The sequence below is a fragment of the Myotis myotis genome, unplaced genomic scaffold (genome assembly GCF_014108235.1).
Source record: "Myotis myotis isolate mMyoMyo1 unplaced genomic scaffold, mMyoMyo1.p scaffold_m19_p_3, whole genome shotgun sequence".
NCBI classification, from domain to species: Eukaryota; Metazoa; Chordata; class Mammalia; order Chiroptera; family Vespertilionidae; genus Myotis; species Myotis myotis.
The window spans coordinates 161,508,532-161,522,353 of NW_023416335.1; the positions used below are offsets into that span (position 1 = coordinate 161,508,532).

Consider the following 13,822-nt stretch of genomic DNA (forward strand, 5'->3'; position numbering starts at 1 on the left):
CTTCTCAGTCCTTGCACTGATTTCCCACAGGAGGGAAGGGTTGCAGTGGCTGGGTGATCCCTGGTCAGTCTCTCCGTTACAGGGAACCTGTGCAAGGCCACCGGATTCCTGCCAGTTTCACATTCGCCCAATTGCTCCTTCCTGGGTTTCTGGGGGTGGTGCCGGAATGGGCTCCAGGGTGGGAGCAGCTCTCTGCTGCCCCCACCTGAGTCCGCCTGTAGCTGGCAGGTGTCGGGTTAGGCCCGGCCTCCTCGGGGCCTAGCCACTCAGGTACGAGGCCCACCCCCTCCCTTTGGGCTGGGCTCTCTTTTATAAAGGGCCATGCTGTCCCCCACTTACAAGCAGCTTTTTTGGCTTCTTCTCGAATCTCCGCCAGGTTCAGCCTTCTCGCCTCCACTCCAGCCTCCACCATGTCTACAAAGGTGACCCAGAAGACCTACAAGGTGTCTACCTCCGGACCCCGGGCCTTCAGCAGCCGCTCGTACTCCAGTGCACCGGGCACTCGCATCAGCTCCTCGTCCTTTTCCCGTGTGGGCAGCAGCTATCGAGGTGGCCTGCGTACCGGCATGAGTCTGGCTAGGGGATACGGCGGAGCTGGGGGCATGGGGAGCATCACAGCTGTCCAAGTGAACCAGAGCCTGCTGAGCCCCCTGAAGCTGGAGGTGGACCCCAACATCCAGGCCGTGCGCAACCAGGAGAAGGAGCAGATCAAGACCCTCAACAACAAGTTTGCTTCCTTCATCGACAAGGTGAGGGCCCCCCCTGCGTGGCTGGCTGGGCCTGGGGTCTGAAGCGGGTCCACGCCCTTTCTTTTGGTCGCCCTGTCCGTGGGCACATCTCCAGGCCCCACTGGCATCCTGCTGGGCTCTACGCACTCTGGCAACCCTTTCTTCCAACCTATGACTCACTCCTCCCATGCATTTGGTTCCGGATGGCCGCAGGGATGGGGCAGCTTCTGATTCTAAATCTTGGGGCGTCCTCTCTCCCTCACTCATCTCACCCCAACCCAAGTTCTGATCGTGGATAAAGCTTTCCGCCTGGACCAGTCCCAGCTGTTTAGCTGTCGGGTGGGAAGGGTGGGGTAAGAGGGGTGCCCCTCTTCCAGGTTCGCCTTCTCTCCTAGCACTTCCCCAACAGTTTCCCAGAGGTGCCCCTGGGCATTTTTAAAAAAGAATGAGTTTGATAGGATTTTGGGAGAAGGAACTGGTGTCTTGATCTAAACAGACAAATATTGATCGAAGCCTCCGGCGTCCCAAGGCCCGAGGGTGGGGGGCGCCGGATGAGTCATCCTTGGCCCCTGCCCTGGAGCCTGCAGGGGGCGGGGCCAGGAGAGGCAGTGACCCGCCCCCTCATGGGGTGCAGGGCTGAGGCGGGGCCGTCTGGGCAACGCGCTGCTCTACCTGGGGAGCTTTTTGCGTCTGGGGTTGGGAGGGGTATGTGTGGGGATAGGGTGGGGTGACGCCAGGGGTTGGTTCCACGAAAGCCCATCCAGGATTCAAAGTCTGGGGCGTTGGACGCCCCGCCCAGGTTTTACGTCCAGAATTTATGGCTGTAGATAACGTGCCTGTCCGCCAACGCCCCTCTCCCCATTCGGCCCTTGTCCCCTCTCTCCTCCCTCCCAGGCTCCACCCCAACGTTCTGGCTCCACTTCCCCAGAGGGGAGGCCAGGCCGGGTTTTGCAGCCTTGGGGGTAGGCTCCCTTAGGGAGCCCCTGGGGCCTCAGCGCGCTGGAAGGTTGGGCCCTCCCTGCTGACTGGCTCCTGGGAGGCATTGTGGGAACGGAAAGCGGGAAATACTGGGGCAGATTAGCCTCTTTAGGGACTGGAGTGCCCTAGGAAGCTCAACCCCCCTTAGGAACTAGGCTTCCTAGTTTCTTGGCTCTAAGCAACCTTGACGTCGCTTCTTGACTGCATTCTTCTAGCTCTTGAGTCCTCCCCGCAAGTAGTTAAACACTAGCTCCGAGCCCCAATTCCCGGTTCCCAGTGCTCCGCCCTTCCCTTTGATGGACTCCCTGGCTGAAGCTGATTTCCTCATCTATAAAATGGGCATGAGAATCCCTAAATCAGAGATTTTGCCTATTCACGTATTAATGAAGGTAGAGAGTTTAGCGGCCCTTGGCCAAATGTTAAAATCGCTTATTTTTCATAATTTTGAGGCAACATGACCTGGAGAAGAAAGGAATTTACAGAGGGATTTATTGGATTTAGGCCAGACCCTTAAGTCAACCTTCTTTTCTAAGCCCCTCCCAATTTTAAAAAAGTTACAACGTTGGGTTGATTAAGGAAGATAAATTCCTCTTCTTGGAACCAGCCTGTTACTATCTTTTAAAAAATTTCCCTTCTAACATGGCTTAATCTCATCCTAAAATTTGGATTTCCTTGTGTCCAAGGAACCAGGACCTTCGTGTTGGGGTGTGTGGGGCCAAGGAGAGGGTTTCCTGGGTGTGGTGGGGTGGGGGGAGGGTAGGCGGGAGCCTTCCATTTGCAGGCAGGTCTGCCCAGTCCTTTGTCTTTTCCCTGGACACAAGTGACTTTTGCACAGATGGGGGGAGGGGAGGGCTCTTGAAAGAACCTGGCTCAGTTCCTCTAGGCCAGTGGTTCTCAACCTTCCTAATGCAGGGACCCTTTAATACAGCTCCTCATGTTGTGGTGATCCCCAATTTCATTGTTACAAATTGAACATAATTAAAGCATAGTGATTAATCACAAAAACAATATGTAATTATATATGTGTTTTCCGATGGTCTTAGGCGACCCCTGTGAAAGGGTTGTTCGACCCCCAAAGGGGTCACGACCCACAGGTTGAGAACCGCTGCTCTAGACCATTGCAGGTTTGAGGAGCTCCGGGCTCTGAGAGGGGAAGCAACTCAAGGTTACGCAGGCCAGGTTAGTAGCAGTGTTTGGCTAAAACCCAGGTCTCCTGGCCACTACTCTCTAGGCCAGTGATGGCGAACCTTTTGAGCTCAGCGTGTCAGCATTTTGAAAAACCCTAACTTAACTCTGGTGCTGTGTCACATATAGAAATTTTTTGATATTTGCAACCATAGTAAAACAAAGATTTATATTTTTGATATTTATTTTATATATTTAAATGCCACTTAACAAAGAAAAATCAACCAAAAAAAATGAGTTCACATGTCACCTCTGACACGTGTGTCATAGGTTCGCCATCACTGCGTCTAGGCCCTAGGGCTTTTGTTTCCCTATAAGCTGTATGAGTTCCTCAAAGTCGCTCCAAATAATAATGATGATAATAATAGTAGATAATAGAACAATCTACATTTTCTTTTTCAGTTTTATGTAAAGTGTTAACACTTGGCTATTTTTATTAATCTGTAATATACAATCTAAATCATGAAGACCTATTTGTTCTGCAAAATAGTTTCAACATGACTCTCCTAGCTCTCTCCTTCCAACCATGCACCCTCATGTTCCCGCCCCAGAGTTAGAAGGACATGGCTCCCTACCCTACTCACCATGCTGTCTCTGTTAGGTGATAGCTAACTAGCTGCCTGGGTTCTGGAGACCCACTGTTTGGGGAGTGGAACACACTGCTTGCTTCCCCCCAGATTCTGAGCCCTGGCCTCAAGCAGACCTTTTCGTTCCCTCCTCCTCTAGGTGCGGAGCCTGGAGCAGCAGAATAAGATTCTGGAGACCAAATGGAGCCTCCTGCAGCAGCAGAAGACGACTCGCAGCAACATGGACAACATGTTCGAGAGCTACATCAACAACCTTCGGCGGCAGCTGGACACGCTGGGCCAGGAGAAACTGAGGCTGGAAGCAGAGTTTGGCAACATGCAGGGACTGGTGGAGGACTTGAAGAATAAGTAAGCTGCCTTCCTCCGTACTGCCACTTGCCCAACTGAATTCATCTGTTCTGTCAACCCCAGGGGGTCAGGGGCCTAAGACCCCATGGCCCTCTGATTTTTGGACAATGCAGATTATATAATTAGGGTGATCATGTGACCAGGTTTTCTCAGGACAGTCTAGTTTACACCCATTGTCCTGGCATAATTATTAGTTGCATCAACCCTCTTTTAGTCTCAGAATTGTCCAGATTTGGACAACAAATTATATGTTAATATTTACATAGTAGACCTCAGAGAGACAAGTAGTCAATAGGTTTCTGATATATATTTACAGCATTGGCCCCTTTTGTTTGAGGTCTCATCACTCCCTGTTGCCCTCCTAATATGCCCCCTATGTCTAATCAAATGAATATTCATTGATTTGTAGATAGGTGTACTGCTCCACTGGCTGATGAGCAGAAGGACCAGGCCAGCCCTTTTATATCTTGCATTTCCATGAAATAAATTTTCTAGATAGTCTTGTCCCCCTAAAAAGTCTCAGGGTAACTTCCCCTTTGCCTTGGTCCTTGATTCTAAGTTTTGTCCTTACCAGGTACGAGGACGAGATCAACAAGCGCACAGAGATGGAGAACGAATTTGTCCTCATCAAGAAGGTGAGGGAGTCCTCTACCTTCACCAGACACTGGAGGTTGGGGCTTAGATACTTGGACTAAGGCTTTCTGGGGCCTGTCTCTAAATATTTCTAAGTAATGGGTCAACGTTTGGGTACTTCCTAGATATACAGGAATATACAGGAAAAATAGGCAAAAACAGCTAAGGAGGACAGAACTCTGGATATTGGTGCTGGGACATGGAAATGGAGCAGTAGAATTGGAGATCTAGCCGTAGCAGGCCTCCTGAAGGAGGAGGGGGAGGGTGCTGCAGAAAACTGAGGAAAGGTGTTTGGGCTGGGGATGCAGGTGCGGTGGGGCAGAGGCTGGCCTGGAGGATGAGGCCACAAAGTGAGGTGTGGAAGGCAATAGTTAGAATTCTAGGCTATTGGGTGCCTCTGGGTTGGGATCCAGTGTGGTCACCCAGCTCATGTCCCCCTCCAAAACACCCCACAGGATGTGGATGAAGCTTACATGAACAAGGTAGAGCTGGAGTCCCGCCTGGAAGGGCTGACCGATGAGATCAACTTCTACAGGCAGCTGTATGAAGAGGTATGTTCTTGTTCCCCCAAGCTCATCAGAGACTCCTCCCGGCCCCAAGTGCACCACAGACAAGGGCCCACCTCTGAATAATTACAGCTACTGATATTAACTCAGTATTGCTGCTCTCTAGTTCTGTCCCCGTGCATGAGAGAGGGTTGATTACCCCATTTCGCAGATCAGAAAATGTGCTTAGAGAGCTGAAAAAGCCTATCCAAGGTCATCATACACAGAATGGTGACCCAACGGCCCACTCTCTCTCATGTCTTTGTTTTCAGTCTTCGGGCTCTGTGGGAGCCCACTGTGGGCTCAGCACTAGTAGCTGATATCATGAAGGGCCAGCCCTTCTGGTTACTCACCCAAAGACAAGTTTCCTTTTTCCTGCCCTCATTTCATCCTTACACCCCTCTAGGTTCCAGGTCTTTGACCTATTTTGCTTCTTCAGGACTTTGCCCTCTCCCAGGTCCTCATGCCCACCTGCTCCTCTCTTCTTATTGTTCCCCTAGCTTGTCCCTTAAGGAAGACCCTTTTGCAAAAGGGGGCTCCTTGTGTGCAGGGACAGGGCCTCATCCCCTTCCCTTACCACCATAGGAGATTCGTGAACTGCAGTCCCAGATCTCCGACATCTGTGGTGCTGTCCATGGACAACAACCGCTCTCTGGATCTTGATGGCATCATTGCCGAGGTCAAGGCCCAGTATGAGGACATTGCCAACCGCAGCCGGGCTGAGGCTGAGACCATGTACCAGATCAAGGTGAAGAGCAGGGTCACTAAGCTGGCCTTCCCCTTCTGGCCAGTTCTGTGCTCCAGTTCATGAGCGGGGTGCAGGATTTCAAACACCACTCTGCCTGCTATGTGCTGGGACTGCCGAGTGGGTGCTGGGGAGATTGGGGTGCCCCTGTGCCTAGAGGTCTGGAAGAAAGCCTGCAGTGTGTGCGAGTTGGTGGTGGTGGTGGTGGTGGTGGGGGGGCACAGGGCCTTACTCTTCATGTCACCCCCACAGTATGAGGAGCTGCAGACATTGGCTGGGAAGCACGGGGATGACCTGTGTTGCACGAAGACTGAGATTTCTGAGATGAACCGGAACATCAGCTGAATCCAGGCTGAGATTGAGGATCTCAAAAGCCAGAGGGCTTCCCTAGAAGCTGCCATCGCTGATGCTGAGCAGCGTGGGGAGCTGGCCATCAAGGATGCTCAGTCCAAGGTGGCTGAGCTGGAGGCCGCTCTGAGAAACGCCAAGCAGGACATGGCCTGGCAGCTGCGTGAGTACCAGGAGCTCATGAACGTCAAGCTGGCCCTGGACGTGGAGATCGCCACCTACCGCAAGCTGCTGGAGGGCGAGGAGAACCGGTGGGTGTGGGGGGTGTTTGACTGGCCCTGGTACCTTATCCCTGGGACCTGGGGTGAGGAGGGGTGGGTCCTGTTTTCCTGGACCAGGAGTTGGTCCTGACATCCATGTGTCCTTTGGGTACAGGCTGGAATCTGGCATGCAGAACATGAGTATCCACACCAAGACCACCAGCGGCTATTCAGGTGTGTCCCTGCCTATACGTTTCCCTCTTCTACAGCTGAGGAAGCTGGGGCCCAATTAACTGCCTTGTCCAAGGTCACATAGCTCATATCAAAGTTCTGCCCCACCCTGCTCCTGGTATTCCCGGACAGTCCTGGAGAAGTGAACCAGGGCAGTTCCTCATCCCAGGGGACTGGAGGGGGAAGGGGTCATTGCAGCCTAATGTGTGCAGGGCTCCTGTGCTCATGTGGCTGCCTCTTCCTGACCACCAGCGGCTATTCAGGTGGGCTGATGTCCCCATCTTATGGGAACCTCAACTACGGCCTAGGCGGGAGCTCTGGCTCCTTCAGTCGCACCAGCTCCTCCAAGACGGTGGTTGTGAAGAAGATTGAGACCCGAGATGGGAAGCTGGTGTCTGAATCATCTGATGTCCTCCCCAAGTGAATGATGACTGCAGGCCCTCCTGTCCTCCAAGCTGTGGGCTCGGGAAGCCCCGCTTGAGGCTCAGCCCCAGTCCTCGGCTCACCCTTGTGGAGGGGGACTGCCTCTTTCCCGTGCCCCCAACTAAAGCCAAATCAAGTGTTCTTTTTCCAAAGTAAAGTCTCAACGGGCTCTGCCAACCCTGCTTGCTGTATGTGTAGCCCTTGCCCATGAAGTGGGAGAGAGATGGTCAGGAGGCCTATCCCTGGAATCAGAAACTTTGGGGAGGGGTGGGGATCAGAAGGAAAATCTGACCTTCACACACTGTTCCCAGAGATGTCTTTGCTGAAAGCTGGTTGAGGCCTTGGGCATTAAACAAATACCTCAAATACCTCATTTCGTTTTATCTGCAGCAAACCCCGGAGGTGGGCAGGGCGGGTTTCAGATGGTACCAGGAGAGTCCAGTCCCCATAGACACAGGAGTCAGATGGTACCAGGAGAGTTCAGTCCCCATAGACACAGGAGTCAGATGGTACCAGGAGAGTCCAGTCCCCATAGACACAGGAGTCAGATGGTACCAGGAGAGTTCAGTCCCCATAGACACAGGAGTCCGCATCAGGACTGCTTGCAGATAAGGAAAAGCCAGGCCTGAAAGACCCAGGAATTGGCCTAACTAGAATGTGACGGGCGGGATTTGCACCCAGGGCTGTCCATTTCTCAGGGCTGCACTCCGCCGCCAGGCACCTGCGTTTCCTTGGGGGCCAGAGATGCCTTCTTACCATTTTCATTCCTTTGCAGCCGGGGACCAAGGAGCCCTGGTTTTCCCATTTCTTTAGAGGCCCAGAGTCCATTCTGAGCGACTAGGTGTATCGCACCCACAATTTCTAGAAGCCAAGGTAGTATAGGACTTGGCATTGATCAGTGAGCTCTTCCTGTTCCTCTCACCAGCACATCCATCCTGCACTGCTTCTTGCCATCACCTTTCTGCCCTTTCACGGGAAGTGTTTTTATCATTGACACAGCTGAGTATGTAAAGGGCGCTTGCACGTGGAGGGTACGCTGTGTGTATTTAAGGGTGAATGGGTTCCATAAGCGTTAGCATTTGCCTGTCTTTGTTGAAACACAGTCTCCAAGGCTTAGGGCGGGCACAGGTTAGGACACAGCTGGGTGGGGCAGCGCGTCTGAGGCACTTGGTTCAACCGCCACCACCATAGAGTTCTAGGCAGACACGCTGACCCCTTAGCATGGCGGAGATGTGTGCATTTTCAGAACTTGCCAAAACCCCAAGGGAGAATAAACAGCACATGCAGAGGGTGCCGCAGTAAGGCTGGCCTGGCGCCGGACACCCTGGTTCTGGCCTTGCTGTGGAGTCTCCAGGGCTCTTGTCCCTGGGCCCGTGACTCCCCAGACCCGGGGCCCCCACTCGAAGGCTCATCTCAGCTGCCTTCCTCGCTGCCGCCTCAGTGGAGCCGCTTCCAGACAGCCTAGGGCCCCTCCCACCCACCCCTCCCACCCAGGCCAGGGCCAGGGATCTGGACTGTGTCATGATAAAGGACTTCACTCCTTTTTTTTTTTTTCCAGTTGATCAGCATAGTCAGGTTCTCTTTCAGGACTTCACTTCTTGATGATAAAACTAACAGAAACATATTCTAGACCCATGGCTGTCTAACTATTTTGGCAGTTCGTAGTAAGAGATTCACTTTTATTCCAATCTGAAAATAGTTTTATGTATATAACTGAAACAAACATTTCATAAACAATACCATCTTCTACCCCCTATTTATGTGTGTGAGGGGCCCTTTCACCGGGCCCCAGGAGCCAGGAGGGTGGTGTTAGAGCCCAGGCCAGCACCCGTTGAGAGGAGTCTCTGAGGCCCCGAGTCAGTATTTTAAATTGTGCCCCACCCAATCCTCCCTGAAGCTGACCAGCTGTCTTATTGGGGGAGGTGAGGGAGTTGCCCCCAGGTAGGGGACATCCTGGGACAGCCAAGGGCGCCACTCATAGTCTCACAGGGTTTCCACACCCAGGTGTTTGCTCAGGGACAGGCAGGAAAGCCCCAGGGAAAGTTCGCTTTCCCTCCCTCCTTTCTGTCCACTTTATTGTATATCTACAATGTGATCAAGGGCACGCATCATTCCAAGGGCACGCATCATTCCAAGGGCACGCATCATTCCGAAGGCACTGTCTCCCATTTACCTTTCAGTATTTAAAAATGTATAAGAGCTGGACATCCAATTCTCATTTCGTTGAGGACATTGAAGTAGGATGGCAGCTACCATTTTTTAAATACCTACTTGATGGCAGATTGTGCTACATCACACTCCAACCCTCCAAAAATCCTGGGAGGCAGATATTAAAACCCCCATCTTGTGCATGTAGACCTTGAGTAAGGTCACACTGTAAGTGACAGAAATGGTGTCCTGACACTTGGGCCAGCACTTTTTTTTGACAATACTAGATTTTTATTACACGTACATGTCATACATAGCTCAAAAATTTGAACCTTGTTTTTGAATAGGTAATAAAAATTCTAAGCACAAAAGGGGCTTCTTCCTTACCATTTACCAGGTTTTTCTCCAAGAGAGTAACTAATATTACCTATTGTAATTCATTTCAGGCAGAGTATGTGTATATAATTCCTTAAATACACACATATATACATGAATACTTAGCTTTTACAAAGGGTATTATACTATATGTGGTATTGTATGTCCTGCTCTGACAGTCACTCAACACCTATTCCTTCCATATCAGTATGTAATTTGCTGCCTCACTCTTTAAAAAAAATTTTTTTTTTTATTGATTTCAGAGAGAAAGGGAGAGGGAGAGATAGAAACATAATGATCAGCTGCTTCCTGCACGCCCCTGGGGATCAAGCCTGCAACTTGGGAATGTGCCCTGACTGGAATCAAACCTTGATCTGCTGGTTCATAGGTTGATGCTCAATCACTGAGCCACAGCAACTGGGTGCCTCACTTTTTTCAATGCTGCATACTATTCTACTTAAGGATGCGTCACAATTTATTTAATCATTCCTCAACTGGTGGGTCTTTTCAACCTTCTGCCATGACCTTGGATACATGTCATATCTCACAGGGTGAGGATATCTGAATAATTCCTGGAATTGCTGAGTCAAAGTATATGTACATTTAAATCTTTGACAGACCTTTAAAAAAAGAACTTGTTTCTTTTCTTAGGGGCCTGAATTTTAATTTTCTAGAAAATCCACAGGTGTGGGTACCCCACCTTTGACTGTTCCAGATGAACCAGACATTATTCCCCACCTCTCTCCCTTCCGGGAATGAAATGATGAGTCTTTTAAGCATTCCTGGGACACTCTTCATACATTGTCATTCCAAGGTTTTGTCTTGCCCAAGGCGATCTGGGCAAAAACTGTCCATGATCACCTTAGCAGGAGGATTCTAAAGAAGGCTAAGGACAAGGGTCAGACAAACCAGAGTGCAAGGCGGTGGGAATGAAGCAAGGGGAGGGAGGGCCAGGGACCAGTGTGGCTGAGAGGTCCCTGGGACAGCCTCTGTGCCGCCTCTTTGCATATCTTTGTGGATATTAGTTACTCATCTATCTAGCATCCCTTCCGCCATCGGGTAACAGGACATCACCTCCCCCTCCCATCAACCCCCCCCCCCCCCCCGCATCCCTCTTCTTTTCAGGAACTGTTCTTCCTACCTCTAACCCCATGACTCTGCTGGGGCTGCCAGACACAGCTCCTCTCCTCTGGGACCACAGGGGAGCCAGGCTTGGTCAATCACTGGCTCCTTTGTTCTTATCTTGTGGTGATATGACATAAATACAATAAAATGTAGAAAGTGCTCCTTAGCCAGTTTGCTCAGTGGTTAGAGTGTCAGCCCTTGGACTGAAGGATGGTGGGTTCAATTCCGGTCAAGGGCACATACCTCTGTTGCAGGCTCAATCCCTGGCCCAGGTCAGGGCGTGTGCGGGAGGCAACCAATCGATGTGTCTCTGTTACATCAATTTTTTCTCTCTGTGTCTCTCCCCCTTCCTCTACTCTCTCTAAAAATCAATGGAAAAAATATGCTCTGGTGAGGATTAACAACAAAAAATATAAATATATGTAGAAAGTGCTTCATAGATTTCTCCTTATGTTTACACCTATACTATAGAACGTTTCTTGCATCACAGAAGAGTTGCTTGGACCCCTTCTATGTTTATACTTATCGGGGGGATTGTTTCGAGTTGTATGGATGTCTAACCACTAAGCTACACACCTAAAGCTAATATCATATTGAATGTCACCTGTAATTGAAAAAGAACAAACAAACAAACAAACCCAGTCAGATTCGGTTACTCCCCTACTTAAACCCCAAGAGAAAGCCCCAAGTTCTGACTTTGCCCAAGACCTGGACCTGCCCGGCCTCTGCCAACCTCTGAGGGCTCCTCCTGGCCACTCTCCTGTGCTCTCTCTGACTCAAGTGGTGCGGGCTTTTCAGGGCTTGACTCACACCCCCATTCCGTCCGCTCAGGGCCACTGCGCATGCTGTTCCCTGTGCTTGGAACATGGTGCCTTCTCTAGGCACACTTACAAATATGCTAGCAAAGTCTTCTCGACACCACAGGCTGGGGGTGGGGTGGAGCGGTATTCCTATAATGCGTTTTCAAAACTCAGCAAACATTCATTGGTCATCGGGGATGAGTCAGACTGTGTCAGGCGCAGGGTGAAAGAATGGACTGGACACTTGGCACACGGCAGGGTGATTCAGTGGTGATTTACTGTGCCACTGGCTGCTGTCCCCCTTTTCCTCAGATAACAGTCATTCATTCACCTGAGGGGTATTTTATTGTCAACCTTACCTGATAGACTGGAGGCCCCAAGGGGGCAGGGGCCACACCACATTTACCTGGTTCTCCACTGATTCTTCAGTACCTAGCAGAGTGTTGGGAGTAGTAGTAGGTGGTCAATAAAAAATTATTAAGTAAAAGAATGCATGAACCATTTTCATATTGAGGGTCATCTATTTTTTATTTGTTTCCTGTCATTTTAATTCTTTTAAAACTCTTTCCTGTGGGGGAAGATAGATTAATTTGCTTAGGCCTAGTCCAGACGCACCCGATGTATTTCATCTATTAAAGGGTCTCTCTGCAAAGTGGCCTTAGCCCCACACCAGCAACGGGCAGCCTTCTGTACTAGTAAGTGCCTGGGAAGAGGTGGAAAGAGCAGAGTTAGGCTACGCTTGGCTTGAATGTGTTTAGCAATGTGTGCCTGGTGCTAAGAGGGTGGGGAGGAGGAAGTTGGAGTGACTACAAAGACACCTAAGACAGGGTCCTTGACTTCTCGTCTGCTTCCAGCTTATCAAGTAAAAGTGTGTACCTCAAAAAAGTCTATCTCATTTGTCCAGTCATTCAGCAAACATTCATTGGTCATCGGGGATGAGTCAGACTGTGTCAGCCTCGGGGTGAAAGAATGGCCTGGACCCTTGCCACATGGCAGGGTGATTCAGTGGTGGATTGGTGGATTTAGTAGTGATTTACGACGCTATTCACCGCTGGTGGTTCCCCTTTTCCTCAGTAATTAGAAACCCACTTTTTAGTTGGATTGGGTACATGGCAACCTGGAATAAAGACTACATTTTTCTGCCTTCCTTGCAGTTAGCTGTGGCCATGTGACAAAGGGAGAGAAGCAGAAGTGGAGGGTGCAACTTTCTAGAAGTGTGCTTAAAGGGAGCGAGTGTGAGCGGCTTCTTTCACCCTCCTTTCGGCCCGCAGGAATGCTTTCAGAATGGCTGCAGCTCAGCAGCTATCCTGGACCGTGAGATGACCTGGGGAATTGAAGTCACCCTTGGCCAAACAAAGAAGAGATGGGACCTGGTCCATGCCACCATTGGATGACGTGCTAGCCTTGAACAGATTACAGTTGAGCCGTAAACAACACGGTGTGAACTGCACCGGTCCACTTTGCAGATTTTTTTCCAACAGATACACAGTTGGCCTTCCATATCCCCAGGTTTTGCATCCATAGATTCAATCAACCTCAGATCAAAAACTATACTTGACCTATGATTGAGAATCCACAGGTGTGGAGGGCCGACAGCATGCATTGCTCTACACCTGGGGTCGGCAAACTGCGGCTCGAGAGCCACATGCGGCTCTTTGGCCCCTTGAGTGTGGCTCTTCCACAAAATACCACGTGTGGGCGCGAGTACAGTGCGATTGAAACTTCGTAGCCCATGCGCAGAAGTCGGTTTTTGGTCTGGGCGAGTCTATTTTGAAGAAGTACTGTTGATATTTGGCTCTGTTGACTGATGAGTTTGCCGACCACTCTACACCATCTTCTATGAGGACTTGAGAATCTGTGGATTTTGGTGTTTGCGGGGGTCCTGGAACCACTCACCCTGGGGTACTGAGGGACAACTGAAGTTTTTGGAGTCAAAACTCATAAGTGGATTTTTGACTGTGTTCAAGGATCAACTGTATTTCCATGTCTGGAAGTTGAGAGAAAAATAAACTTCTTTCTGGATTGAGCCACAATTAAATTTGTTGTTTGTTACTAACAGCTGAAGTTAATCCTAATATAGTGAATTTATCTATATCTCAGGGCGTAGCTGCCCTGGAGCCTGCAGGATGAGCAGAGAGAACAGACACTGGGGTAAGCAAACTGGCTTCCAGCCCCGCCCTGCAGCTGGCCTTGACTCGCCCTGGGACATCTGGGGAGACCGTCCCTCCTGGACCTCAGTCCCCTCCTCATGAACAAAGAAGAGCTAGACGCCATGGCTGTTACGCGGTCTTCTAACCCTGCCATTTTTAATCCTGGACATTTTGGAGGCCTAGAAATGCTCAGCTGAGACATTTGTGCTTGATCTCAGAATCGGTGGTGTCGCTGCAGACTTTTCCGCTCTTTTTGCTGTGGGAGAAGGACAT

The 13,822-nt window shown here is 50.4% G+C and overlaps 1 protein-coding gene across 1 annotated transcript; it reads left to right on the forward strand.

The window, feature by feature from the left end:
- Nucleotides 1–300: 300 nt before the first annotated feature.
- Nucleotides 301–7,128, forward strand: KRT8 (keratin 8). Its single transcript, XM_036301234.1, is given in 9 exon segments — nt 301–749; nt 3,618–3,826; nt 4,401–4,461; nt 4,915–5,010; nt 5,590–5,621; nt 5,623–5,752; nt 6,002–6,348; nt 6,473–6,531; nt 6,792–7,128. Coding segments are annotated over 9 exon segments (1,434 nt in total). The 5' UTR covers nt 301–410; the 3' UTR covers nt 6,953–7,128.
- Nucleotides 7,129–13,822: the final 6,694 nt, after the last annotated feature.